General features: G+C 43.7%; 2 protein-coding genes across 5 annotated transcripts in view; one reads left to right on the top strand and one right to left on the bottom strand.

The window, feature by feature from the left end:
• DIP2A (disco interacting protein 2 homolog A) overlaps positions 1-15,678 on the top strand; it is a 60,603-nt gene extending 44,925 nt beyond the window's left edge. Inside the window, exons 22-39 of one of the 3 annotated variants that reach the window (XM_039728682.1) lie at positions 798-912; positions 2,043-2,244; positions 2,369-2,478; positions 2,602-2,682; positions 3,744-3,867; positions 4,125-4,246; positions 4,529-4,640; positions 4,858-4,967; positions 5,070-5,200; positions 5,696-5,864; positions 7,056-7,226; positions 9,262-9,291; positions 9,710-9,771; positions 10,330-10,387; positions 11,083-11,157; positions 11,426-11,600; positions 13,234-13,357; positions 13,683-15,678. In XM_039728682.1, the coding sequence (XP_039584616.1) occupies positions 798-912; positions 2,043-2,244; positions 2,369-2,478; positions 2,602-2,682; positions 3,744-3,867; positions 4,125-4,246; positions 4,529-4,640; positions 4,858-4,967; positions 5,070-5,200; positions 5,696-5,864; positions 7,056-7,226; positions 9,262-9,291; positions 9,710-9,771; positions 10,330-10,387; positions 11,083-11,157; positions 11,426-11,600; positions 13,234-13,357; positions 13,683-13,935 (2,224 nt within the window). In that variant the 3' untranslated portion in view covers positions 13,936-15,678. Of the gene's footprint in view, positions 1-797; positions 913-1,808; positions 1,896-2,042; positions 2,245-2,368; positions 2,479-2,601; positions 2,683-3,743; positions 3,868-4,124; positions 4,247-4,528; positions 4,641-4,857; positions 4,968-5,069; positions 5,201-5,695; positions 5,865-7,055; positions 7,227-9,261; positions 9,292-9,709; positions 9,772-10,329; positions 10,388-11,082; positions 11,158-11,425; positions 11,601-13,233; positions 13,358-13,682 lie in introns of those variants that run through there. The other 2 variants (XM_039728683.1, XR_005629742.1) reach the window with 2 other exon arrangements.
• Positions 15,679-20,632: 4,954 nt separating this feature from the next.
• Positions 20,633-23,184, bottom strand: S100B (S100 calcium binding protein B). 2 transcript variants are annotated; one of them, XM_039728803.1, is made up of 3 exons: positions 23,087-23,184; positions 22,031-22,183; positions 20,633-21,578 (listed from the first exon to the last, which is right to left on the bottom strand). In XM_039728803.1, exons 2-3 carry the CDS (start codon positions 22,166-22,168, stop codon positions 21,438-21,440), a joined length of 279 nt encoding a protein of 92 aa, XP_039584737.1. In that variant the 5' UTR covers positions 22,169-22,183; positions 23,087-23,184; the 3' UTR covers positions 20,633-21,437. The 2 variants fall into 2 exon arrangements, with proteins under 2 accessions (XP_039584737.1, XP_039584738.1); XM_039728804.1 differs by having other exon boundaries at positions 22,031-22,215; positions 23,087-23,174.
• Positions 23,185-24,882: the final 1,698 nt, after the last annotated feature.

The following is a 24,882-nucleotide window of genomic DNA, read 5'->3' as shown; positions in this document are numbered from 1 at the left end:
ACACCCTGCTTTGTGCATAATAGATTTTAAATTACTTTCACACAGTACAAAGGTAGATCTTAAAGTGTCTGTTTAAAACTTACTTCAAAGCTTCTCTCAAGGCTCTCAAAAGAAGCTCATATGCTGGATGTAAAACACTTCTGTCCCCTGAGCCTTTTGGGTGGATGAGGGAGGAACTGTGCAGCCTGTTCTAAAGACCAAACCAGGATGCTGAAGGACCCTCATAGATAATGTATTGTATCACCAACCTGAGTGCTCTTCAGTGGTCCATGGCTCAGTGTCCAGATGGAGATCAATGACAAATGGAGTCTCTGAGTTCAGACTGGGGCCAGTCCAGACTGAGGCATTATTAATATTTTATCCTAGAAGAGGCAAGCCTAAAACTAAGATAATTCTCCAATGGGAGTTAAGTATTTTTCAGTGCAAGCACCTGGTGGTCAATAATTTGGCACAGTTGTCTTCCAGAAGGGGCACTGTATGTAGGGGCTACAAGTCTAGTGTGCATGGTGGAGTTCTGTAGGCAAGGCTTGCACAACCCCTACATGTATGGAACTTGCCTATCAGACACGTGCTACATGGGTGACTGCAAATCCACCTGACCCCCAGCAGAAAGCAATTACAGCAAGGAATCCACACGTGCTCTAAATCTTTCTGTGATTTTGTGATGATGTGGCATGAATAATGCTTGTGTGTGTGAAACAGTGCCACGAGAGGTTGCAGCCATTCCCGTGTGATGACAAGCCGTGCTCTGTTCACCCTGTGTGCATCCTATCATTCTTCTGTCCTTTGTGTTTTAGGATAGCAGTGTTTTCTGTGCCCGTGTTGCATGATGATCGGATAGTGCTTGTGGCAGAGCAACGCCCTGACGCCTCAGAGGAGGATAGTTTTCAGTGGATGAGCAGGGTTCTACAGGTAGTCAGTCTGTCCTTTTCTCTTTCCAGGTGAATAAGGCTGATGCATGAAATGAGAATATTAGAACTCTTTTTTTTTTTCCCATAAGCAAAACCTATCAGTGTAACCACAGAGAGCTGTAATAAGATAATTTTTTCAGGGTTCAGAATTAAGAGAATTTTGTAAAAAGTAACACTTTATCTCAGAATGTATTTTTAACTTCCTACGACTAGGATTCTCAAAGGCCTAAAGGTGATGGGTTTTGTTTGGGTCAATGCTACTGATCAATCTCTTCTGATTTCATACTGAGAGTTACCTCTGAAAATATGCACAAGTATTTCGCCAAGTATCAGAACAGTCCCAAAAGCTTTTTTATCACTAACAACCTTATTCTAGATCTGCAACAAGAAGTATTAGAACTTCTTCCCTTAATTATTTCACTGTATTTTCTTGGGGATGAAGGACAGGAGGAAGGGGAACTGTGGTAGATCTGCATTTGCAGATTTTAGAATTAATCAGTTCTCAGGAAGTGAAAAAGGAAAGATCAATTATGGAAGAATCTGGGGACAAATGAAGGGAAGGATCCAGAGAACAACATAAAGGAAGTTTGCCCTTAAGAGTAAGGCAGTTGAGTAATAATGGTTTCTGTCTAATTTCAGCTCTTCTTTTTGGAGAGAATATCTGGTATTGGGAGAAAATATTTTTATTTCTGTTTTTAGAAGTGTCATAGCTAAAAGAGACACTTAAGGTTTAGGCAGCAAAGATGCTTCCCTCCTAAATTTTGTGAGTTTTATGTTCTACTGCGCTTTTGTGATTGTGCCATACATGCTAAATTTGCTGTGATATAACTTTGGCTTTTGAAAATCTCTGCACTTTTTGCCCACTTTTAAGAGACTTTCCTAATCCCTGATGTGCAGGTGGCATCCCCTTGATAGAGGGCACAAGCAAAATCCTGGGTCTGCTCCTGCTCCCATTGAAGTCATGGCACAGCTTCTATGAGTTCAGTGAGTGCAGAATTGGACCCTTTATTTGCAAATTGTGGTGCAAGTAAAAATTTTAATGTTATAAATTAATTGAATTCAAATTCTTCCTCTAGCTACATCCCAGTTGATAATGTGGAATGTTTGTTTGTTTTTTTAATTTCTCTGAAGGCAATTGATAGCATTCACCAAGTAGGTGTGTACTGCCTTGCCTTGGTGCCAGCCAACACTTTGCCAAAGGCTCCACTCGGAGGAATTCATATTTCAGAAACCAAGCAGCGCTTTCTGGAGGGTGCTCTGCATCCCTGTAACGTCTTGATGTGTCCCCACACCTGTGTCACCAACCTGCCCAAGCCTCGGCAGAAGCAGCCAGGTGAGGAAACCTGACTGTGTGCTGGTTCTGCCAGACCTGTGTTGTGTGGGGCTCCTGCAGGCTGAACTGCTGCTTGTTCCTAGGTTGTTTTTCCTCATTTTGCACTGTTCTTTTCAAAATGCAGATGTTGGTCCTGCGTCAATGATTGTAGGAAACCTCGTAGCTGGCAAGAGGATTGCACAAGCCTCGGGGAGAGATGTTAGCCAGCTGGAGGACAATGACCAGGCAAGAAAGGTGACACTGGGGTCCTGGTATTATCAAATATTTGAATTAGCTTATTCAGAATGAGAGAAGAACGGGAAATAAACCTGAGGTACTTCAACTGAATTTGAGTGTCTTCTTTTTCTTCCCTTTCAGTTCCTGTATTTAGCAGATGTTCTTCAGTGGCGAGCTCAGACAACTCCAGATCATCCACTCTTCCTTCTGTTGAATTCCAAGGTAAGATGCACTTTAGGTCATACTTGGAGATTAAGACCAAAGCAAAAGATTATTAGATTCTAAGAAAATTCCCTCTAGAAGTCTTTTCCTGAAGTGCTGGATATTATTTTAATGAAGCAGACAAAAATTGCTAGTTAGTAACCAGCATAAATTTTTCCACTTCTGGAATTTTATGTCATACGTTTTATTCCACTTCTGGAATTTCAGTATGCAGTCTGCCTAGCTTAAAACATTGCAATTTCCTGCCAGAACACAACTTTTGTCATATTAATGGAAGCCATGATTCTGTCTTCATCATTCCTGAGCACAAGTGTTAACTGTAAGTCAGAAATAGAGGATTTTGTGATAAGATCAAGAGCCTAAGTAGAGAGCCCTTGGGACAGCTTTGGAGTCAAATTTTCCAGGAGCACTGTCACACCCTGCAGGGGATACTGATGCCTTGCCCTGGGCTAGGCTCTGCCCTCAAAAAGGATGGCACATAGAGTGACAGTAAGAGCCCAGGGACAAATTGGGTCTGCCTTGTGCTGTGCTGTGCTGCAGACAGGAGTCTTCCAGAAAGTCCGGCAGCAGTTGGGAAGCAAGTCCTTCACTTTGGGAAGTGAAGGATTTGTAGGTCTCATTCAGAAGGGCAAAAGAGTTTAGGACATAGTTCAAACTTTCTAACTTTTCTTTTGAGACTGTGTTTTAGCAGAAGAAATAGTTTCAACATGGTTATTGTTGAATTTGATTTAATTGATTGAATTCTCTAAGAGTAAAGAAGACTTTGAGGGAGGTTTTCTAGTATGAAGCAGCCCTTTCCCAAGTCACTTTGTTCAGGCAAGTTACCCTTGACACAGACTGTGCAAAAGGAAGCACAAAACTTGGGCACAAAGAAAAATTACCTGCTGGTCAACACCTGTCTTAAATAGCTGAAGACTAATGAGCTACCGTGCTATATGTTGCTGTGTTCACATGTCTCCAGGAGAAACCCTTTTGGTTTACCCCTTTCCCTGTCATTATCCAAGTCACTGAGCTGCTGCTGCTCCTGTAAAGGTTTCTGCAGTCTCTTGTGTCCTGTGCAGGGTACTGTAGCCAGCACTGCCTCGTGCATCCAGCTGCACAAGAGGGCAGAGAGGGTGGCAGTCGCGCTGCTGGAGAAGGGACGGCTGAACGTTGGTGACCACGTGGCCCTGGTTTACCCTCCAGGTAAAGCAGCACAGCAAAACCCACAGTCACACAGCACAAAAACTTCTGTCTGTTAATTGCATTGTAATAATTTTTGCTAGTTCTTAAATGTAAAACATTTTAAACTGGGTGTGGAGCAGCCTGTTGATTTGAACAGATAGTTGTGAAAAATGTTTGCATCTTAATAACACAAATCAGTGTGCATTTTGATTTTAGTGAAAGAATTTGGCCTATTGATCTGGTAAAAATTGCTTTAATTTCACAAATATCCTTTCCAGGAGTAGACTTGATAGCAACTTTCTATGGCTGTTTGTATGCTGGCTGTGTTCCCATCACTGTCCGCCCACCTCATCCACAGAACCTTGCTACCACTCTGCCCACTGTCAAAATGATTGTAGAGGTAGGTGAGACATTCCTCTCCTCGTGCTTTTGGGGAGTGGTGAATGGTTGATGCAGCCTGATGAATTGCTTTGCCACAGTCATTGTAAAATAAGCTAGAAAATAAATATTCAGTTTGCTGTGTCTGAGTCAGTAATGACTTCTTCAGAAAATCATTTAAAATGTTTTTTTATTGTTGTGATTTATTTTGTTCTGTTTCCAATTACTTTCTTCATCATCTTACATGATTTTGAGCATGCACTCCCTGATTTTAACAATGGTCTTAATGCATTGCCTTTTGCAGGTCAGTAAGTCTGCATGTATACTGACCACCCAAGCTATAATGAAACTGCTCAGGTCCAAGGAGGCTGCAGCAGCTGTAGATATTAAAACGTGGCCCACTATTTTGGATACAGGTATGATAGCCAAAATGGAAATAGTTTGAAGAGTAATTTATGTATTTTGCAACAGCACAACAGCCTGATTGAGTGGATGTGTTGTGCGTTGCATTAAAATAGCTGTCCAGAAACTATAGGCAAGATCTGATGATAATGCTGTACAGATACATTTTTTGTCCTGTACCTGTTTCCCAAAATAATATGGTACTCTCCTCTACTTACACATTTTAAATAGATGATATGCCTAAAAAGAAGCTGGCTAGTGTTTTCAGACCTACATCTCCAGATATGCTGGCATACTTGGACTTCAGTGTGTCTACTACTGGTATATTAGCAGGAGTAAAGGTACAGTAACAAGAGATAAGCATGTTTTATTCCTTTATAAAGAGATGTGTAAAACCCTTTTTGTAGAAGAAGGTCCCTGAGAGGTGCTGTTTTCCTCTGCAGATGTCACACGCAGCCACAAGTGCCTTATGTCGCTCGATCAAGCTCCAGTGTGAGCTGTACCCATCCCGACAGATTGCCATCTGCCTGGACCCCTACTGTGGCCTGGGCTTTGCCCTGTGGTGCTTGTGCAGGTATGGCTCTGGAGCTCTGCCTCTCCTCTCTACAACCCCAGGGAATGGGTGAAACTGTCAAAGGAACCCAAACTCACCTTTTTATCAGTAGTTCAGAAAACACCTTTTGCGATAAGAAAATCCATTTAAGTCAGTTAGTTACTAGAATAACTTCAGGTTTTCAAGTGGAATTAATTGCATACCAAATTCAAGGAAGAAAAAAAAAGGATTTCACTGTCTGTTTCACATTGATTAAGTAAATCCTTTTGAAGTATTTTGAGATTAAACCATATGTTTTGACAAGACCTTTAAGGTGTTCACTGCAAGATTGGTATGCAGTAAGAAATACTGCTAGAGGAAGCACTTAAATGTTTCTTAAAATGAGTGAGTCTTGATTTGATTCTACCAGTTACCTACTCTAATGCAGCACATTGCACAAAACAGCAATTTTTTTTGCCTTTTAAAACACACATTAATGAATTAATTTTTCATGTTCCTGTTGTTTCCTCTGCGCAGCATATATTCAGGTCACCAGTCCATCCTGGTGCCTCCTCTGGAGCTGGAGAGCAATGTGTCCCTGTGGCTGTCTGCTGTCAGCCAGTACAAAGTGCGTGTCACCTTCTGCTCCTACTCCGTGATGGAGATATGCACAAAAGGCCTTGGGACTCAGACTGATGTTCTCCGGGTGAGTGGGCTTCATCCTTCCACATTCTGACATAAACACCCATCTATCTTTCCAAAAATACTTCATTTTGGCTTGGAGAAGATGAGGTTTTAAGTGTTCCCATGAGAGCCTTCCATTATGACTTGATTTTTTGGGAGTTTTGAGACTGCTGGAAGACTCAGCTTCCATGTTTCTGGTGGAGGAAAAAAAAGTCTTATATTTTCTGGTTTAGTTATTAGTGCAACCTCTGTGCTGCTGGATGTTTTTGAGATTTTGGGCAAAATACATAGCAAGCTATCAACTTGTTTGTCTCTGAGACAAGAAAAAAGCCAGCACCAAACAAAAAAAATCCCAGACAAATCACACACCAACAGAAGGAAAAATCCCAAAGCCCCACCAAACACAAAAAACCTCACCCAAAACAGCCAAAATAAAAAAAACTCAGCAAATCTCACTTACTTTTAGATATCACTTGATACCAAAAGTGTTAAGTTCTGAAATGGATGTAATGTTCTGTGTCCTGGAAGTGTTACAGACCAGGTTGGATGTGGCTTGGAGCAGCCTGATCTAGAGAAAGGTGTCCCTGCCCCTGCAGAGGGGTTGGAATGAGATGAGCCTTAAAGTCCTTTCTTTCCTACCCAAAGTATATGCTGTATGATTCTTTGATACCTAACATCAGTTACACTCTTAATACATCTGTTTATTTTTGAGGGAAATCTCTCAACTGAGATTTCATTTCCTTAAAGAGGAAGGTTCATTCCCACAGCTGTAGTAACTCAGCTGCCCAGGATTTCCCCTGGGAATGTGTGGCACCTCCTTCACAAAAAAGTGGTTGTGTTGTGTGCTCTCAATAAAAACAAAAAGTCTTGTTCCACTGGACCTCACCAACAGGAATCCTGGCCCACAGCCAGTTGCTCCAGGTTCACATTCCCATTGAGAGGAGCTGGTGATGTCTGGGACACTTAAACTGTGCAGTGCTGGGAGCCAGCAGGTCCCTGACCAGCCCATCCCTGTGGCAAAATGACATTCCAGAGGTTTTTCAGCCCAAAATGCTGAGTGACCGTGTTGCAGCTACACGGTGTCTGTAGTGTTAAAACAGTTCATGCCTTACCCTAGTGCTTTCAAAGCCATTCTGTTGCACAAATAAACCAGTTCATTTCTAGAACTGCTGCCTTTGAAGTGACAGTGTTTGTTCTCCCTGCCACCCTCCAGATGAAGGGGGTCAACCTGTCCTGCGTGCGCACCTGCATGGTGGTGGCAGAGGAGAGACCCAGGATCACCCTCACCCAGTCGTTCTCCAAGCTCTTCAAGGACCTGGGCCTGTCTGCTCGTGCTGTCAGCACCACCTTTGGGTGCAGGGTCAACGTAGCAATTTGCTTACAGGTGAGCTTAAACTGCTTGTTCCTTACACAGAATCTCTTGGTAGGAAATCTTGTTCAGGTGAATACATTTCTTTTTGTAATGAGCTAGAGCTCCATTGCTTGCTTGCTTCATCACCCAGTTAAATTAAGCTTTGTAATAAGATGTTTAATGTTATGTTGATTATGATATAGTCACTTTTCTGTACTAATTGACCACTTGATTTGCTTTTTTTAATCCAGAGGGTCAGTACTAAGAAACTTGTTTCCTTCCTACTATGCATTAAATAAACAGCTTCCTGTACAGAAGTACTACATGTTACAAGCAATGCTGTTTCAGCTTCTGTGTGATTCAGGTTTTGTCTTGTTTTGTGTAATGTGGAAGACAGAATTTCACAAATAAGACCCAGGAAAATCAACACAGTTGGCAGGGCTTTTTTATTTTTAAAGATCTCAAATGAGTATGAGCAACACACAGATATTTTTGTCTCACCTTGTGTGAGAGCTGGACTGGTTGTTTTTACTTTAAGTTGTGAAATTGGAATATTTGAGAGGGAGGATATGCCCATAAAGTACTCAGCCATGCTTCACAGTTTGGAGATAATGACATTCTGTGGGCCAGAACCACCTTTGATAGCTTAGTATTCATACTAAGCTGATAATAATCTTTTATGTGTAATTTAGCCAGATGAAATCTAACTTTTTTAATTAGGTATTTGTTTTCCAATCAGGAGATTAAAAAGCATACATACATAATAAACATATATATATATTTATATTCTAAAATTTACCTGAAAAGTCAGCTATTAAGTAGGACTGGAAGGTGGGAAAAGCACCCTGGAGTTTGGAGGATCTTGAGTTAGTAAATAAAGTGCTCAGGTTTCAGGTGAGGCAGTATGTAGCTTTGTATGTGGGGAATATTTTAGGGGGCACATGATTAAGTATGTGTAATTATAAATTTAATCTCCAGTTTTCTTGGTATGGATTACACCTAATAAAAGAGGATTCTATGAAAATTGCTACTGTACTTCTGCAAAACATCGTTTTTCCTTTTTTTTCCCCCCTTCCTGGTGCCCACTAGATAAAGAAAAGCCTTTTTAGCTCTCAGAATATATTACAGTGTTCTAGGTTTCCTACAAGAGAGATATTCTGGGACATGAGTTACTTCAATATGTTGCCATTCACAATTGTTTCCTTAGTTTCTATAGTTTCTTTCACAATTAAAGGAGAAAGGATTTTTAACAAGACCAAGCCAAATGGCTAAAAAGAAATGTCAGAGTGATTTTATAAATCAGTAGGTGGAAAAACAGGAAGGATACACATGAAATCAAGATGACTGCAAATTAAGATTTTAACATTGAATAAAGCTGCCAAATGTGAAAGAATAGCTTTCCAAATTGCCTGTGTGAATAAAAATTTCAAAAGCCAGTTTGGGATAAAGGGGTGAGAAACAGTTTTTCTGCAGAATATTGAATGGCAACATGAAAAGTACTCCAAAACCTCAGTGTGGAATACAGGACTGCTGGGCAGTTAAACTTCCCATTCATTTTATGCCTTTTTCATCTCTCTTTTCCATTCTTGAGACCCTTTCTAGTGGGAGGGGTTTTCTACCCCTTTTCTCCCATTCTGCCAAAGCGATACCTCCATTAGACTTTTTAAATCAGATTTAAATGAATGTAAATGACTGACCAAAGTTTTGATACAAATTAGCAGGCTAAATACATGTCTTGCAGGCCTGCTAAACTGGTTCACTGAGGTGTTTCTGAAGCTGTAAACAGTCTTACAGAGGGAGAAGGGATTTATTGTAAAGCAATGTATGAGTTGCTGTAGCCTTCTTTTGTTACATGATCTTAGACTTGCATAAAAGTGCCAAGCTCCTAAATAATCTGAAATGGAAATTTTCTTTTCATTCTAAAACAGTGTAGTTTTGTTTTCTGTCTTACTGTGTGTATCTTATGTTTCCAGTGCCTCTTTGTTTGTATTTTCTTTTCTTTCCCCTTTCTCTCTGTTTCCCACACTTTGATGGCCTCTGTTACTTCTGTTTGTGGTCCTGCTGTCAGCCAAACAGGCTGGGCAAGCTGGCTGAACAGGTATAGTGATGCATGTGTGCTTGTCACGTCCTAAAATCCATCTGCTTCTGCAGTGTTAGGAACTAGGCCCACATAGGTTTGTGCTTACATCCTTTTGCACTGGCTATGTGGGTTATATAGAGCAGGTGCTTACTGAAATAAAATCCTAAAAGCTGAATTTTAAACCTAAAAATTTTGCAAACTTAGACTTACCTGTACTACATACTTCACCTGTGCATTCATTGACTGATTCCATAAAAAGCAAAGGTCTACACTAGTCACTGTAGAATGGGGGGCTACTTTATTTCTTGGACATTAGGGAAATGCTTTGTAAGTGTCAGTAAAAAAGGGAAAGAAATTTGTGAATTTACGTGGCTGTGAGAATGAAAGCAGGGTGTTGTGGCTTCTGCTGAATTTGTCTCTTGCTCCTTATTCTTAGGGCACAGCAGGACCAGATCCAACAACAGTCTATGTAGATATGAGAGCACTTCGACATGACAGGTACAGTCTGTGTTAAAGCATTAACTCTTCAGTGGCTGTGGAGAACAAACTTGACCCTGATTGCACCAGTTCATTGAATTATCCTTGGCAGCAGCCAGCTGACTCCCTCCCTGCCTGTGCTGTGCAATTCCAAGAAATCTGCTCCCTAACAATGCCTTAGATAGTGGAAATAACACAGTTAGAATCTCCCTTGGTCTTTTTTTATTCTTCCTTCAAACCAAAACAACTCTGTTCCTCAGCCTTCCTTGTGTGGCAAACAGAATGTAGCATGAACTCTGCAGCTGTAACAGGAACCACGGGGTGTACTGGTGAGCACAGGCTGCTGGGTTGGAGTGTCATGGAAGAGCCCAAAGCAGCAGTGGAAGACAGAGGGGCTGTCTCCCGAGAGAAAGCGCCTCCGCTACAAGAGTGCAGGCAGTCTCTCTTAAACACAGTCATTGTCATCTCTTAGGGAGAAAATTCCCTGAGAGAAAAAGGAAAACAAAAAAAGAAAAAAAAAATCCTAATCTCCAGCAGTTCTTAAAGCTTTGTACAAATGTGTTCCTCTTATTTTCTCAGGGTGCGTTTGGTAGAGAGAGGTTCTCCACACAGTCTGCCACTTATGGAGTCTGGGAAGGTGAGAGACAGTTCCTTCCTCCTAACAGAATCAAGGAATGGTTTGGGTTGGAAAGGACTTCAAAGCTCATCTCAATCCAGTCCCTGTCTGCCATGGGTGGGGGGACACCTTCCACTAGTCCAGGTTGCTCCAAGGCCCTTCCAACCAGGCCTTGGACACTTCCAGGAGTGAGGTAGCCACAGCCTTCTCTGGACAACCTTTACCAGCCAGGGCCTCACCACCCTCACAGGGGAGAATTCTTCTGAACATCTACTCTACAACTCCTGTTTCACTTGAAAGCTATTATGACACTCACTATGTCCTCATGGCCCTCACCTGGGTGGGGAGCTGCATCACCTGGATCTCATTAAAGAATGTGTGGGATGAGATTGGCTAACCAGAATGTGTCCAGGAGAACAGGTTGTGATTGAGCAGTTAAGTGAAACCAGGTGCATGACATGAAGCAATAGGATAAATTGCAACCATCAAAACAAATCTGAGGCCTTCACATGGAAGGCATTTTCTAGGTGTGAAACCAATGCTGAAGCTGCAAAATGGCTGCTCAGAGTTAGAATTATTTAACAAGTTAAACAACTGTAGTAGGAAGACATGCTTAGTGTCTGTGGTGTAGAAAGGGAAGCACAGACTGTTGACTTGTGATTAACTTTTCTTTTGATGAATCCCTTTTCTTAACTTCTGTTTGCTTCTTATTTGAGATTCTCCCGGGAGTAAAGGTCATCATAGCACACACAGAAACCAAGGGACCTCTGGGAGACTCGCATTTAGGAGAGGTAAAGGTTTGCTACTGTTGTGTTTGTGGGCAGTGATGTGGCACATCAATACCTCCTGTTAGATAAATGCCTTCCTTTAATTGCCTACCCAATTACATGTATATAAAACTCCTTTTCTCTGGTCAGAAGTTAATACTTTCAATAAAACTGGCATTTTGGAGTAGTCAAAATTGTCAGTGAAACAGATCTTTTAAATCAATTAACGATGCTGTCTGTGTCTGGCAAAATAAGCTGTGTTCATTCCAGCCGGGCTTGGTTTATCCCCTAGATTTGGGTGAGCAGCCCCCACAACGCCACTGGCTACTACACGGTGTACGGAGAGGAAGCGCTGCACGCCGATCACTTCACGGCTCGCCTGAGCTTCGGGGACACGCAGACCGTGTGGGCTCGCACCGGCTACCTGGGCTTCCTGCGCAGGACCGAGCTCACCGATGCCAGCGGGGGTGAGAGCAGCACTGCTCCTGCTGGGGGCTGGGCCAGCAGAGACTGGGCTGTCCAGCTGGCTTGTACTGGCCTCCACCACAGAAAACTCCTGAATTAAGGAGGAGATGTTTTGCATTTGTGAAGGTGCCAGGACGAGGGAAGAGGTCAATCTGACTCCCAAGTTCTCAGAAGGCTGATTTATTGCATTACGATATTATATTGTATTATATTAAAGAAAATACTATACTAAAAGAATAGGGGAAAAGATACATCAGAAGGCTAGAAAAGAATTGATAATAAAAACTGTGACTCTTCAGAGAGTCCAACACAACTGGCTGTGATTGTGTATCCAGCATGTGAATTGTTTTTTCTTAATGACCAATCTCTGTATTGCATTCCAAAGCAGCAAAACACACTCTGAGGCTTCTCAGGAGAAAAAATCCTGGGCAAAGAGGATTTTTCAGAAGAGACCATGGTGACATAGATGTTCTATCATTCAGCAGGTTCAGGACATGCACAGACACCAGTGATTTTGCAGTCTTTCAGAAGCTAAAGGTCTAGAGGAGAAACTGTCCTGTATAGAAAATAAATTATTAATCTTGGGACTTTTTTGTCTAAGCCAAGATATCTACACTTGGGAAGAGTTTATCTTCCATTTGCTCTGTTCAGATACAGAATACAAAGCAGATATAGCTCTTGATTATCATATATGTAAAGAAATAAGTCTCTGAACATTCTAAGGAAAGGAGTTTGAATGCTTGTAACTTAGTAACAAATCTATATTGCTCTTTTTCTGTGATTGGGCTTAAATGAATTGTGTCCACATGAGTAATATCAGTGTCCTAACTGATCTCACTGAAAAATAATGGCAAGTTTTTGTGCCTTGTAGCTTTCTGAAAAATCACATATCACAGAGATTTTTATCGTCATGTAACAGTGTCAGTTGTCCTTTAGTTTTTAAGAGGCTTTGGGCAGTGAATTTACACTATACATGAAGTACAACTTCCCAGCATGATTTTCACCTCCAGTAACACAACTAAGCAAGACTATAAAATAGTTCACAAAGAAATAGCAAAATTTAACTGAGCAGAGTTACAAGGATGAATGTGGAGAGTGTGTCCTTCAGGTTAGGATCTAGGAGAACTTTGCTTATTTAACCTGGTGAAGCTGAGGCTGTGGAGAGGACAGAGTTGTTCTTACTGTGTAAACTGTGGCATCTTAAGAAACTGAGTAGAGTTTTGCTGGCATGAGGACAAGTGTGTATAAGCTGGTGTTAAAAAGAAAAAAGAGTTAAATTTGGGAATTGAAAAAGTGGTTGTGCGATGAAAGTAAAGTTCTCTGGTAAGAATAGTGGAACAGAAAGATGTTTTAACGGTGGATTTTACTTGGGTTTATGAACAGAGGTTACATTACATGAGAGAAAGGACAGAACTGGATGACCCAGAAATTCTTTTCATTGTGGTTTCAGTTGCTTTGAGTCACAGGCAGAAGTACTACATGAGTTTTTAATTCTTTAAGATGCTGGAGCTTGCATTATAGACTTTCCCCTAGTAAGCACTGGGAACATCTTAGAAGGTCAGGAGTAAGCACATACAAGTGACTGTGTTTGTCCTGCAGCTGTGATGGTGTTGAAATGTGTGTGCTGTCTTGCAGAGAGGCACGATGCCTTGTACGTGGTGGGCTCTTTGGATGAAACCCTGGAGCTCAGAGGAATGAGGTACCACCCCATCGACATAGAAACCTCTGTCATCAGGGCACATAAGAGCATTGCAGAATGGTAAGAGCCACAGCATTATTCCTCTGTATCATTTTATTGCTTCTAAAGCAGAAGAACTTGTAAGTTCCTTGGCAGTGGTGGAATGCACACCTGTGGGTGTGGTAAACACATCTCAAGGATTTCATGGATGATGTCTTCTCACATGTGTTATTCCCATTTGGCCCTACTGAGTTATGTATATCATTGGCTGTAGGTCCTCTCCAGCCTCAAAGCATTCAGGTTTAGTTGTGAGCTTTGGGAGGCCTTGTCTTTCTTTTAATAATCTCTCTTAATAACTTGTCTGGGAGTTTTTTCCTCCCCATTAACACGTGTGTCATGCCAACAGTGCTGTGTTTACGTGGACAAACCTGCTGGTGGTGGTGGTGGAGCTGGAAGGCTCAGAGCAGGAAGCGCTGGACCTGGTGGCACTGGTGACAAACGTGGTCCTGGAGGAGCATTATCTCATTGTTGGTGTCGTGGTCATCGTGGATCCCGGGGTCATTCCCATCAACTCCCGCGGCGAGAAACAACGGATGCACTTGAGAGATGGATTTTTAGCTGATCAGTTGGATCCTATTTATGTTGCCTACAACATGTGAAAACAGCAAATAACATCAAGGCTAAAGCACCAAAATCCAAGGGGCTTTCCTCATAATAACGTTGGAATCCATGCTCTTGTTTTTAAAAGCTGTTGAAGACCCTAGGAAAATGGAGATACTTCTCTTTACATGCAGCCCTTCATCTCCCAGATTGCATTTGCTTTCATAAATCCATTGTAACAGTCACAGCTGTCTTAGGATGGAGAGTTTACTGGAATTCCTGAAGGAAGCTTATTAGAACTATCATGGACCAATTTTATTTTAGGAGGGGGGGCAGAGGGGAGAGAATAATTATGAATGTCAGTACTTGATGCACTGCATAAATGGACATAGAGTGGGGTGGGGAGAGAGCACCAGCTGTGAGGAGGACTCCTGGAAGCAGCACCCAAAGTCGTGAGTAACCATCCAGAGTTCACCCTCCACGTGACTGCAGTATATTGGGGTTGGGGCGTATCCTTCAACATTGCACACACCTCTACCACATTCTCTACTGAAAGGAATTTTGCACATATTTGAGATTTAAAAATGCAGCCTTTTTATTTTAAAACACTGACTCATCTCTATTCAGAAGAAGCCAACCCCTTCCAATCCTGGATTCAGTGTAACAGTTATGCTGCTGATCAGCTTTTTTGTACCAAGCAAAAACAAAATGCTGTAACAAGGTTACTTACAGTGCCATGCTGGACTCTGTAATGCTATAAACTTTATAATAAAATACAAAGTAATACCCAGTTTTAACTACTTGATGCAGGAGCCTTCAGTGCTCTTGCTCTTCCAACTCCATGTCAAAGTTGCTTGATTTCATAGTGTGAGCTGTTAATTCCTGCCCTGCACAATGCCAAGGATTTGAAAATCCATTCCAAAGCCACTCTGAATGATTTGTATAAATGTTTACAAAGCATAGGCTTACAAAATGTTTTTCCTGAATATTCTGTGCTAAAACTTGAAATAGTAACTTTTTTTTCCCACCATGGAAAACCCATTCAATGTTAGTTAGCTTGAGCTGCTGTGGTACAAGCTTCCTTTGTTTTCTTTCGAGTTGTAGTTAAACTCTTTTGTTCTGGCTAAAATATCCAGTTGGTTGAGTCACAGTTGGACTAATTAAGATTTTGAAGTTTCTGCCTGATCTAATACTGCAGCGAACCTAATGGAGAAAGAGAATATGAAGTTATTAAAGTAATTCTGTGTTTGAAGGTAGGCACAAGAGTAGCAAATAATTATTTTTATAAATTTGTTAAAGACTTGAGAGCTACATAATTTTTTTTTAAATACTGCACAAGTTTGCAAAAGAGCCAATTTTTTTCTGCAAGGCAATTCTGCCTGGATCGGTGCCTACAAAAGATGGATGTCAGTCCCCTGATAGATCAGATTTATCCATGGTCAAATAAACTCTGAAATCTTCAAGAAAAAGCTCTCCTTTATAGTAGTTATAGGCCCTGATGGTGTTTACCTGTGGTGTATAATACAGCTGCATACTCTGACTGTAATTATGTACAGAACTTGTGTAACTTATTGCTTGAGTCCAGCAGCCTCCAGCAGCAGGCTGTGGGACACCCCTCCTCCCAAAACAGCTGGCAAAAGGAGACAACTCCCTGACCCCCAGTTCCATGTTGTAGTTTTTTTTTTTAGCAAACAAAGCATTGTAAGACTTTTGTATTGAGATACTGATGAAAGTGATACAAGTTGCCTTGTAAAGTAAATCTTAAAACAAAAAGCTTATTAAACATTTCAGAACAGCTCTTGACAATGTGACTTGATGAATGTTGAAACTTAAGCTGTTAGTTCAAAACCTTGGCTTAGCACAGTTCTCACTCATATTACAGACAGTTTAATGCATTAAGAGCTTTTTTTGCAAAACCTCACCACAGTTGCTTTGCAGGTAAAGCAAGCAGTTTTAAAGCTTGGATGGTCCTGAATTTCCTGTGTTTTGAGCCTCTGCCAAGCTGCAATGCTGTCATCACTGTGTCAGGTATGACATCCCTGCCATGGGGCTGGCAGGGCAGGGCTGTGAGGATGTCACTGCTGCTCCATCCTCCATGCATGGTAGGGCTGTGAGGATGTCACTGCTGCTCCATGTATGGCTGAGCCTTTCCAGGCCTCTGGGCTCCAGCTCCAGGCACAGACTGGCCATGTTCCTGCTTGGTTTGCAGCTGGACAGCCACTGAACTTCATACCCTTGGGAGACATTGCAGAAGGCACCAGCTGGACAGAAAGGCCTGATGCCAGATCCGGGCTGATGACTGCCAGGGAGGAAGCACTAGTGAAAAGGAAAAGCACGAGCAGAAACAGCAGCACCAGCATGTCCAGCAGCTTGAAATAACCAACACTGAAGGTGTCAGTAGGCACTGAAGCCACAGGGATCAGCCTAAAGGACCACTGTGCACATTACAGCTTCATAAGGATTAAGGATCCCAACAGAAGCCTCACACAGAAATGTTCCAGGACAAAAACATGTGCTTCATGTCTCCTTCTCTTCGCCCAGATTGTGCTGCTGTGCTAAAAACGTGTCCAGTTAGATTCAGGTGATAGGGGGGCAGAACATGGGACTGCATAGTGCTGAGAAGCTAAGGGCATGGTGTAGTCCAGCAAGACATTTCTGTAGGAGCCATTGTTGGACATAGTCAGTGCTGGATGTGGTATGCAACTTGTGCTTGGTAAGTTCCTGAATGAGAATGGCAATGCTTTCTTATGGGAAGGAAAGTAAGAAGCCCCAGTGTTGGAGGTGCAGATCAGAAGCTGTGTTGTGCAGCTTAAGGGCAACAGCAGCTTTATCTCCTGGCACATTTGGTTTGGAAGGACTGACTCAATCATGGAGTTGGTACCCATCTTTGAAAGGCAGTCTCCTTCCTGAAAGACTCAATTTGGCATGTGTTTTCCACTTCTCAGAGGTAATCTTCTTGAAATTCTGCCAGCACACTTCTTTTGGACAAGGTAAGCAGCTGCACTATGTCTTTGTGTGCAGCTGATCAAGTGTCCTGGACAGGTAATGCCCAATACCAGTGTTCTGACACCTTTGTAGGGGATCAGTCCCTGGATGGTTTGGATTTTGGAGGAGGGGATGCCATTTCTTGTCAGATGAGTTCTAGTTGCTAGATGGAGTTCTAGTTGCTCTCTTTGGCAAAGAAAGCAAATTTGGAGGGGCACTTTGGGTGGTCTCAGTGAATTTTAAGGCTTTTCCCAATATGCAGCTCTCTGGGTTAGAGCTGTTGAACTGTCAGTGGGAATGCAGAGGCCAAGCTGTTGAGTTTTTGTCCCTTGTAGCTTTAGTGTGGGAGCAGTCCCTGGTGCCATTCCATTTGGATCCTGACTCTGAGACTGAAGGTTTAGGATGGTACCTAGAGCTGAGAAGGAAAATGGTGATACAGGGTGAGTGTTTGTAGTTTGATGGGTGCAGTTGAAATTGTAGGCAGTAAAAAGCTTTCTCCACTGACACTTTTGTGAGCCCTGGTTTTGGCAGATGTTTTCAAGTTTGTTACCAGACTCAGCAAGAGTGAAAAGGTTTGTTAGGGCAGAGGAGTTCTTGTTGCCATTTGAATGTGCTGCAAGGAAGAGTTTGTTCTTGGAAGGGGAAGATCAGCCAAACCTTTTTGTCCTGACAGAGCTGATTTGAGAGCAGGGACGTTTCTGACTTGGCTGTGTCCTGGGGGTGGTTTTGAGCTGAGCTCAGTGCATGTTCCTGTTTTGTGAGTCGACAGCGCTATCGTGTGGTTGTGTTGGCTGTGCAGTTTAGAGGCTGCAAAATAAAAGGCAATTGCAGCACGGCCTCTTCCTTTTAGAACCTTTTCTGTGCCATCAGCTGCTCAACATGTAACTCACACCCTCTGAACTGCATCCAGCTCCCTGGAGATATGCACTTTCCCTCAAGATCTGTGTGCCATCTTGCAGATCAACTCTCGCAGATCCCAAACCCCTTCAAAATGTCCAGCAGCTGCTCGCAAAGAAAAAGTCCTACAACAAAAAGCCACTGCTGGCCTTCATAGTCCCTTTGCAGTCTGTAAGCTAGACAAAACACACTAGTGATTCACATTTTCCTTCTAAACTATATATATAGTATTAGCATGTTCTCTCAAAGTGGCAGAGTCCATTGTTAGTGCGAAGTGTTTGCAGCTGCAGTCCTGACTGACAGATGTGCCAGGACAGAAGGCATTTGCCAACCTACCTTCTTCCCTGTGCAGCCTGATACTCACAGGCTGCACCTCCCACGTGTCCCATATAAGCCACATCAAACTCACAGGTGCATTCTGTCCTTCCCTTCTCTGCTGCCTCTACCATTGTGTTCTCTGGATCTCAGAGCCTTAAGGTAGGTGCAGTTGTTTCCACGGGGGGGCTGGAAGAGGAATAGGTAGCAGCACAAGTAGTTCTTGTTTAACTTCACCCTCAAGGCTGCCAGCTTAGGACTGTGAATTGGGCTGGCAGGCCAGGGGCAGCCACGCTCCTTTCACGGCCGGGACGCTGTGCCCAGCACAGAGAACTGTGCCAGGACACAAAGCTTGCCCGGAGTTTGCCCCTGAAACTGGTGAAACTTGTGAAATGTTGTCTAAACTTGCATTTGCACCACATTCAAGGGGAAGCCCCCTTTCTTTTAAAACCTTCAGGAAGCTGGTAGAGCACAGTGCTCTCTGCGCAGCCCTTTTCAGCTCAAAGTACCACCATGCACATTGCAGCCTCACAAGGACGGAAGATCCGGATAGATGTCTCACAGGGAAAAATGTGCAAGGACAAAAATGTGTCCTCGTGCCCTCTAATAGTGTCTTTGTAGTGCTGGAGAGTGAGGCAGTTCTTTATTCCTGGCCAGGGTTTGTAAATGGCTGACAAAATTCCAGCCTCTACACAGGCACTGATACAAAACTTTTCCACCTATTTCTACATTTTTAGCAAACAAATTAATGTTCATTGGTTCTAAATTGCATAATTATATTTCATTCATTAGTATACTGTCCTCTGTTGATTATTGATTCCTCACTGTTCATGCTAATTAGGCCATATTTTTAGGGGTTTTAGTATCTGTTTTCTCCAGTAGGGACTTTTCAACACACAGACACAGTCTTTGTTAGTCTCTTCTGGTTTCTGCAAAATGTCCTTGTAGTCCCTAAATTCTGCATTCCAGATGTCCAGCTTCAACAATGCATCTTTCTCTCCCAGGCCTTGTTCATTGAAGCATATCAGATTTAGTTTATCAAAACTTAATGTGTCAGAAATTTTCCCAAGCTGTGTTCCCATAAAAGTAACTTTAGACAACTTTGCTAAATGCTGGTTTAAAATTATATAAGACTAACATACTGCTTATAATTAATATACTGGTTATGATTAATTAAAACAAAATTTAATAAAACCATTATTTTTTTTTACAGTTATGTCACTTCTAACAGCTGCAGCAGTTTGGAAAGGCTGTAAAAAAATTCCCAAAAGAACTCTTCCTGTCCCTCTTGCAATGTGGCTTATGGGAGGTAGAGTGTTTGTTTAACTTTTATCCAGAAAAAATGATGTGCTGCACCAGCAGTACTCCCAAGTGTGTTTCCAAGTGGTTTCCTTTCTCTGACACAAAGTTCAGTGCAAACACTTTGAGGTGCAGCAGATGGGTCAGACTGCTGGGCCCACAATCAGCTCACAGTGTGCAGAACACTCTGTGGTTACAGGGCATTCCATCTTGGAAAGGAACCCTGGGAGGTTTTTTAACCCAGAGTTTCAAGGGTTCCTGACCAGACCACCTGCTTTTACTTAGACCCTTGTTTGTGGAAGTAAATTAAGTTGTAGTCTGTTAAAAGAAGGCAAGTGTTTTGTTTGAAAAGGCAAGAGAGGCGAGGCACTCAGAGGAACCATTTGTACTGACAGCAGATTTAGGAAACAAACAAGAACTGATCCTGCAAAATGTGTTTTGTGTTTAAAAGCACTGCACATAACAAGACAATGGCATCTTGGAGCCTTTGCTGTTTTTCTCACTTTTAATTCCAGCCAGGCATTGTGCCTCACATCCAGAAAGTGCTGAGTGGGACGTGTTTAAAGCACGCTGGATTTCAATGCCAAAGCAACTGAACTCATATTTCTCAAAACTAAGGAGGACAGGATTCAAAAATCTGTAATTCATCTTACATTGAATGAGTGTGACATTGAAATCCCAGCTTGCACTGAAGGTATAAGGACCATTTTTAGGTTGGTTGGTTGGTGGATTTTTACCTGATTAGTGGGAGTATAAAATGTACTGACCAGGCAATGCCAAGCTCTGTCTCCTGAACTAACATGCTGCTGTCACTGGCCCTCAGTACACTGAGGGAATGCTGTTGAAGCAGAATGTTTCAGATTTATTCTGGGATAAACTCCCAGGTGTTGCTGAGCTGGATGGCAGGTGCACACTGAAAAAGCAAAGCATAGGCCTTGGGGGGGTTGTCCTGAGTTTAGCTGAGGCTTTGCAAGGGCTCACCACTGCAAGCCCCCGGATGACCCCAACAGCAGCAGTGACATCCTGCAGAGAGCCCTTGTGTTCCTTTGTCCTGGCAGGTACACCTGGCAGTGTGGGCAGCCAGCTGGAACTCGGTGCTGGTGACAATCGTGGTTGTCTGGCCAGTCACAATGACACCAGGGGAGAGAAGAGGGGTCGATGCCCAACAAGAACCCCAGGCCATGAGCTGTAGCAGTGCTTCAGGGTTGATCCCCCAGCCTTTCTCTCTCAGTGCAGAGTAGCCTGGCACAAAAGGACACGTTTTTCACCAGAGGCCAAACCAACATTTTATTCCTTGTCATTTCCACACACTCAAGAGGCTGTGCCTGGTCTGTGGTCACACTGGGCCACTCCCACTTCCCTTCTCACTGAGCCTGGACACCTTGTCAAGGCATATCCCAGGCCCAGGAGCTGACCCAGTGCAGGAGCCTCATATGCTGTTGCTTCCAGTTCTGCAGGCTGCTAAAAGCAGGAATGCTCAACAAGTGAAAAGCCTCAGCTGTCAGATGGTTATGCTTTTAGATTGTTACACTTTGCCTTGCAAGCCAAGGGCATCTCAATGTACCAGAAATGGGTGGGCTCTGCTGAGCAGCTGTGATGGGACAGGAGCTGGTTTCTAATGCCATGCCTGGAGCCCACAGGAATCACTGGGAGCCTTCCCCTTCAGGCCAGTGGGCTCAGCAGCAAGTTTCCAAAACCAGCCCCTCTGCATCACCTTTTCCTTCAACTCCTGAATTTCCTTTTTGCCTTTGCATGTGAGCTTGGATCACAGCATTCCTCTGCTTCCAGCCCCATGCACATTCCTGACTTAAAACAGCAGGGAAGGAGCTTGAGGCAAGGCACTCTCTCACTGCACCCAGCCCAATGGGCACTAGCCAAGAGCCCTTCCTGAGCCACACAAGTGTTCCTTGTTCACAAAGCCACAGCACTTTTAATAAGCTGCTTAAGTCTAGCGCAAGCTGAACTCTAAGGGGTCTGTAATCATGGCCAGTCCTTTTCCTGGAGGAGCAATGCTGCCTTGCCTCTCTCCAGCATGAGCAGAAGGGCTCACCTGCTTCCCACCACTTCACTCATGCTCAAAGAACTCGTGGCAAGCAGCAGTGACCATTGCAATGAAGGCCACAAACTCCTGGAAGTCGCACTCTGCATCCCCATCGCAGTCCAGTGCCTCCATGACTTTGTCCACAGTCTCCTGGTCTTTAATTTCCTGAAGGGATAGAAACAGGCAGCCAAAGCTGGGGAGGACCACAGCAAGGCCCAGTAACATTTCCCCATTTCCCAGGTGCTCTCATGGCTGAATCTGTTCAGACACATCCCACATATCTTGTGGCTGTTCCCAGTCTGGTGGGGCAGTGTCCTGTGCCCCGGGGAATTGCAGCCACAGCTGTGCTGCTGGGAAGGGACATCTTGAGCCCCTTGGGGCAAGGCTGTCCCCCCGTGTCAGGGAAGGTCATTTCCCTAGTATCCACCCCACATCCCATATGGGCTGTTTCCCTCATCCTGCTACTCTGTAGAGCTGGAGCAAAGGATTCAATGCCCTGCTGTGCAAATAAACCTCTTCACCTGTGCTGGCTTCCCATGGGAGACAGAGTTTGGGGAGTGCAGGGGCTGTTGGCTGGCCCCTGAGCCCCGCCAGGCTGCGGGGAGGGCAGTACTCACCCCGAGGAAGTGGCTCAGCTCGTTGTTGATGAGCTCCTTCAGTTCTGATTTCTTCAGCTTGTGCTTGTCTCCCTCCTTCCCGGAGTACTGGTGGAAGGCATCGATGATGGCGATCATCGCCTTCTCCAGCTCAGACATGGTCGTGGCGCGGCCCTGACGTCAGAGGGGACGCTGGGAGCGCCAGCCTGGGCAAGATCCAGCAATTCCTATTGATTTGGAAGCATGGCCACCCCGGGGCTCCACCCATGGATCAGCAAGGTCAGACCGTTCAAGGCATTCTGCTGGGAAGCACTGGCAGCAGCCCTGGCTTCGGGGGGAAGGTCACAAGAAACCAAAACTCTGCTGCCAGGGGCTCTGAAAGACAGCAGAGCCACAAGACGAGGAGAGGGGCAGGCATGGGGTCAGCTCCAGAGCTTCAGAAAGGTTTTGCTGTCCCTGCTGTCACAGGTCCCTGGGCTGTGCCTCTGCCTGCAGACCTGCCTCCAGCCCAGCAGTCAGGGGAACCCGCTAGGAACCAGTTTTGATGAGTGCCAGAGGTCAAAGTGAGCACCTCTCAAACCTCCCTCTCCCATACTTGGTCTGGAGACCCTCTTGGGATATGATAATAATTCAGATCGCAGCATTCCCTGCAGACTTCACAAACTGACAAACCAAAGAGACTCTGATCTCTTTGGTTGAGAGGGAGAGCTGCCAACCCAAAAGCTGGGAAAATAAAGAAACCTTATTGCCTGGCACTCGTTTCATTCATATCCCATCGGTAAATATCTCCTGCCCTGCGACCTGGCTCCCGTTTCTCCACCACAAGGCACTGAATCTGATCCCACAGCTGATTCCCCCCCAGCTCAGCAGTCAGTGAGAACACGAAGACTGGGTAGCAGACAGGGTAGGAGATTTCCTAACAAAAATACCCTTTTCATGCTCAGCTCTGCCTTCTGAGGAAGCGGATGAAGAAGGCTGAGGAGTGCTGCAGAGCACAGGCGCTGTGGTGATTCTGCCCTGACAACACCCCCCTCGCTCCCCCGGGCAGGGACAGCCCGGCATCCCCATCGCTCTCACCTCCGGGCTGCGGCGGGGCTGTGTCCCAGCGATGCGGCGTGTCCGGCACCGCGGGGACCCGCTGGCTTCTTATGCCCGCGGGGCGGGGAGCCCGGCCGGGCGCTGTGCCCGCCCCGCGGAGCCCTCGGGGCGGAGAACACCGCCTGCTCGCTTGTTTGCTCCGAGGGGACATCGCTACCATCAGCCAGGTTTTATAAGTGGCACGTACCTACGGATATATCCCATTTCAAAATGTATTTCAGGTTTGTTTTTTTTGGTTTTTTTTCCGGCACCGCGGGGACCCGCTGGCTTCTTATGCCCGCGGGGCGGGGAGCCCGGCCGGGCGCTGTGCCCGCCCCGCGGAGCCCTCGGGGCGGAGAACACCGCCTGCTCGCTTGTTTGCTCCGAGGGGACATCGCTACCATCAGCCAGGTTTTATAAGTGACACGTACCTACGGATATATCCCATTTCAAAATGTATTTCAGGGGTTTTTTTGGTTTTTTTAAAATCTATTATGGTGCCATTCATCTGTTCATATTTTTCAAAGATAGAATGCCTCCTCTCTGTTCATCAGATGGGTCTTTCAATGCTCAGAATTGTGAATCAAGCTTGTAATTCAAAGATGTGAATGCTTTCTTTAAAGCTGCTGTTCTGCTCTGAACAGTGAGTATGCAAAAATAGCAATTCCTTGTACGTCTGATCTTCTCACTACATTTACTGCACACTATTAATATTGAACACACTTTTCCTGCTTTCTACTGTTTAAAGATTGTAGGGTCAGGCCAGACAGGGAAAATAAGGTTATTTCAATTCACTCAGCTTCACCAAACATAACACCAACAAAATGCCTTGACAAACTGCAACCATTGCTGCTTGTGCAAAACCATTTATACCATGGGAGAGAAAGCATCAATGAAAATATGTTTTGCAGTCAGTGTGAGCATAAGACAAGTGTACTTTTCTGTGTGTATTGTTCAAGAAATGTTGAAATGTTTGAGAAATATCCACCTAACACCAGAGACAAGTGAAACTGCAAATATTTTGAACCAATTCTGAGAAGGAAAGTGTAAATCAACATGCAAAACTCAGAAAAAAGATGAGTTGTTGTTTGTATGCTGAGTCACACTAGAATTATTTTTTTTAGAAACTTTGAAAAGTTATCTCAAACTTAATTCTTTATTTAATTTTAAATGGGGTTTTGATACAAAACTTGTTCACATGTCCCCTGCCAGCCCCAGTGGCCACAGTGAACTGGCATTAAATGCACTTTTAGCTAAACCCTGTTGCTGGACAGACACATTCCCTGGCAGTTCCTGTGTTCCCAAATCTACTAACACAACATCAACCATGTTACTTAAAAAACTTTTTCACATAGTGGCATTAAAAAAAAAATCTACATTGATAATTTCCTTACATCAGCTCATGAAAGTTTTTGTAACAGGCTCAAACAGTGGTTTGGGGAAAAATAATTTCTGTACTTTTCTGTGTGTATTGTTCAAGAAATGTTGAAATGTTTGAGAAATATCCACCTAACACCAGAGACAAGTGAAACTGCAAATATTTTGAACCAATTCTGAGAAGGAAAGTGTAAATCAACATGCAAAACTCAGAAAAAAAGATGAGTTGTTGTTTGTATGCTGAGTCACACTAGATTTTTTTTTCTTGAAACTTTGAAAAGTTATCTCAAACTCAATTCTTTATTTAATTTTAAATGGGATTTTGATACAAAACTTGTTCATGTGTCCCCTGCCAGCCCCAGTGGCCACAGTGAACTGGCATTAAATGCACTTTTATCTAAACCCTGTTGCTGGACAGA

Source organism: Passer montanus, unplaced genomic scaffold, assembly GCF_014805655.1.
Source record: "Passer montanus isolate IOZ18808 unplaced genomic scaffold, ASM1480565v1 scaffold66, whole genome shotgun sequence".
NCBI lineage: Eukaryota > Metazoa > Chordata > Aves > Passeriformes > Passeridae > Passer > Passer montanus.
This window is presented reverse-complemented; position numbering and strand designations above follow the sequence as displayed.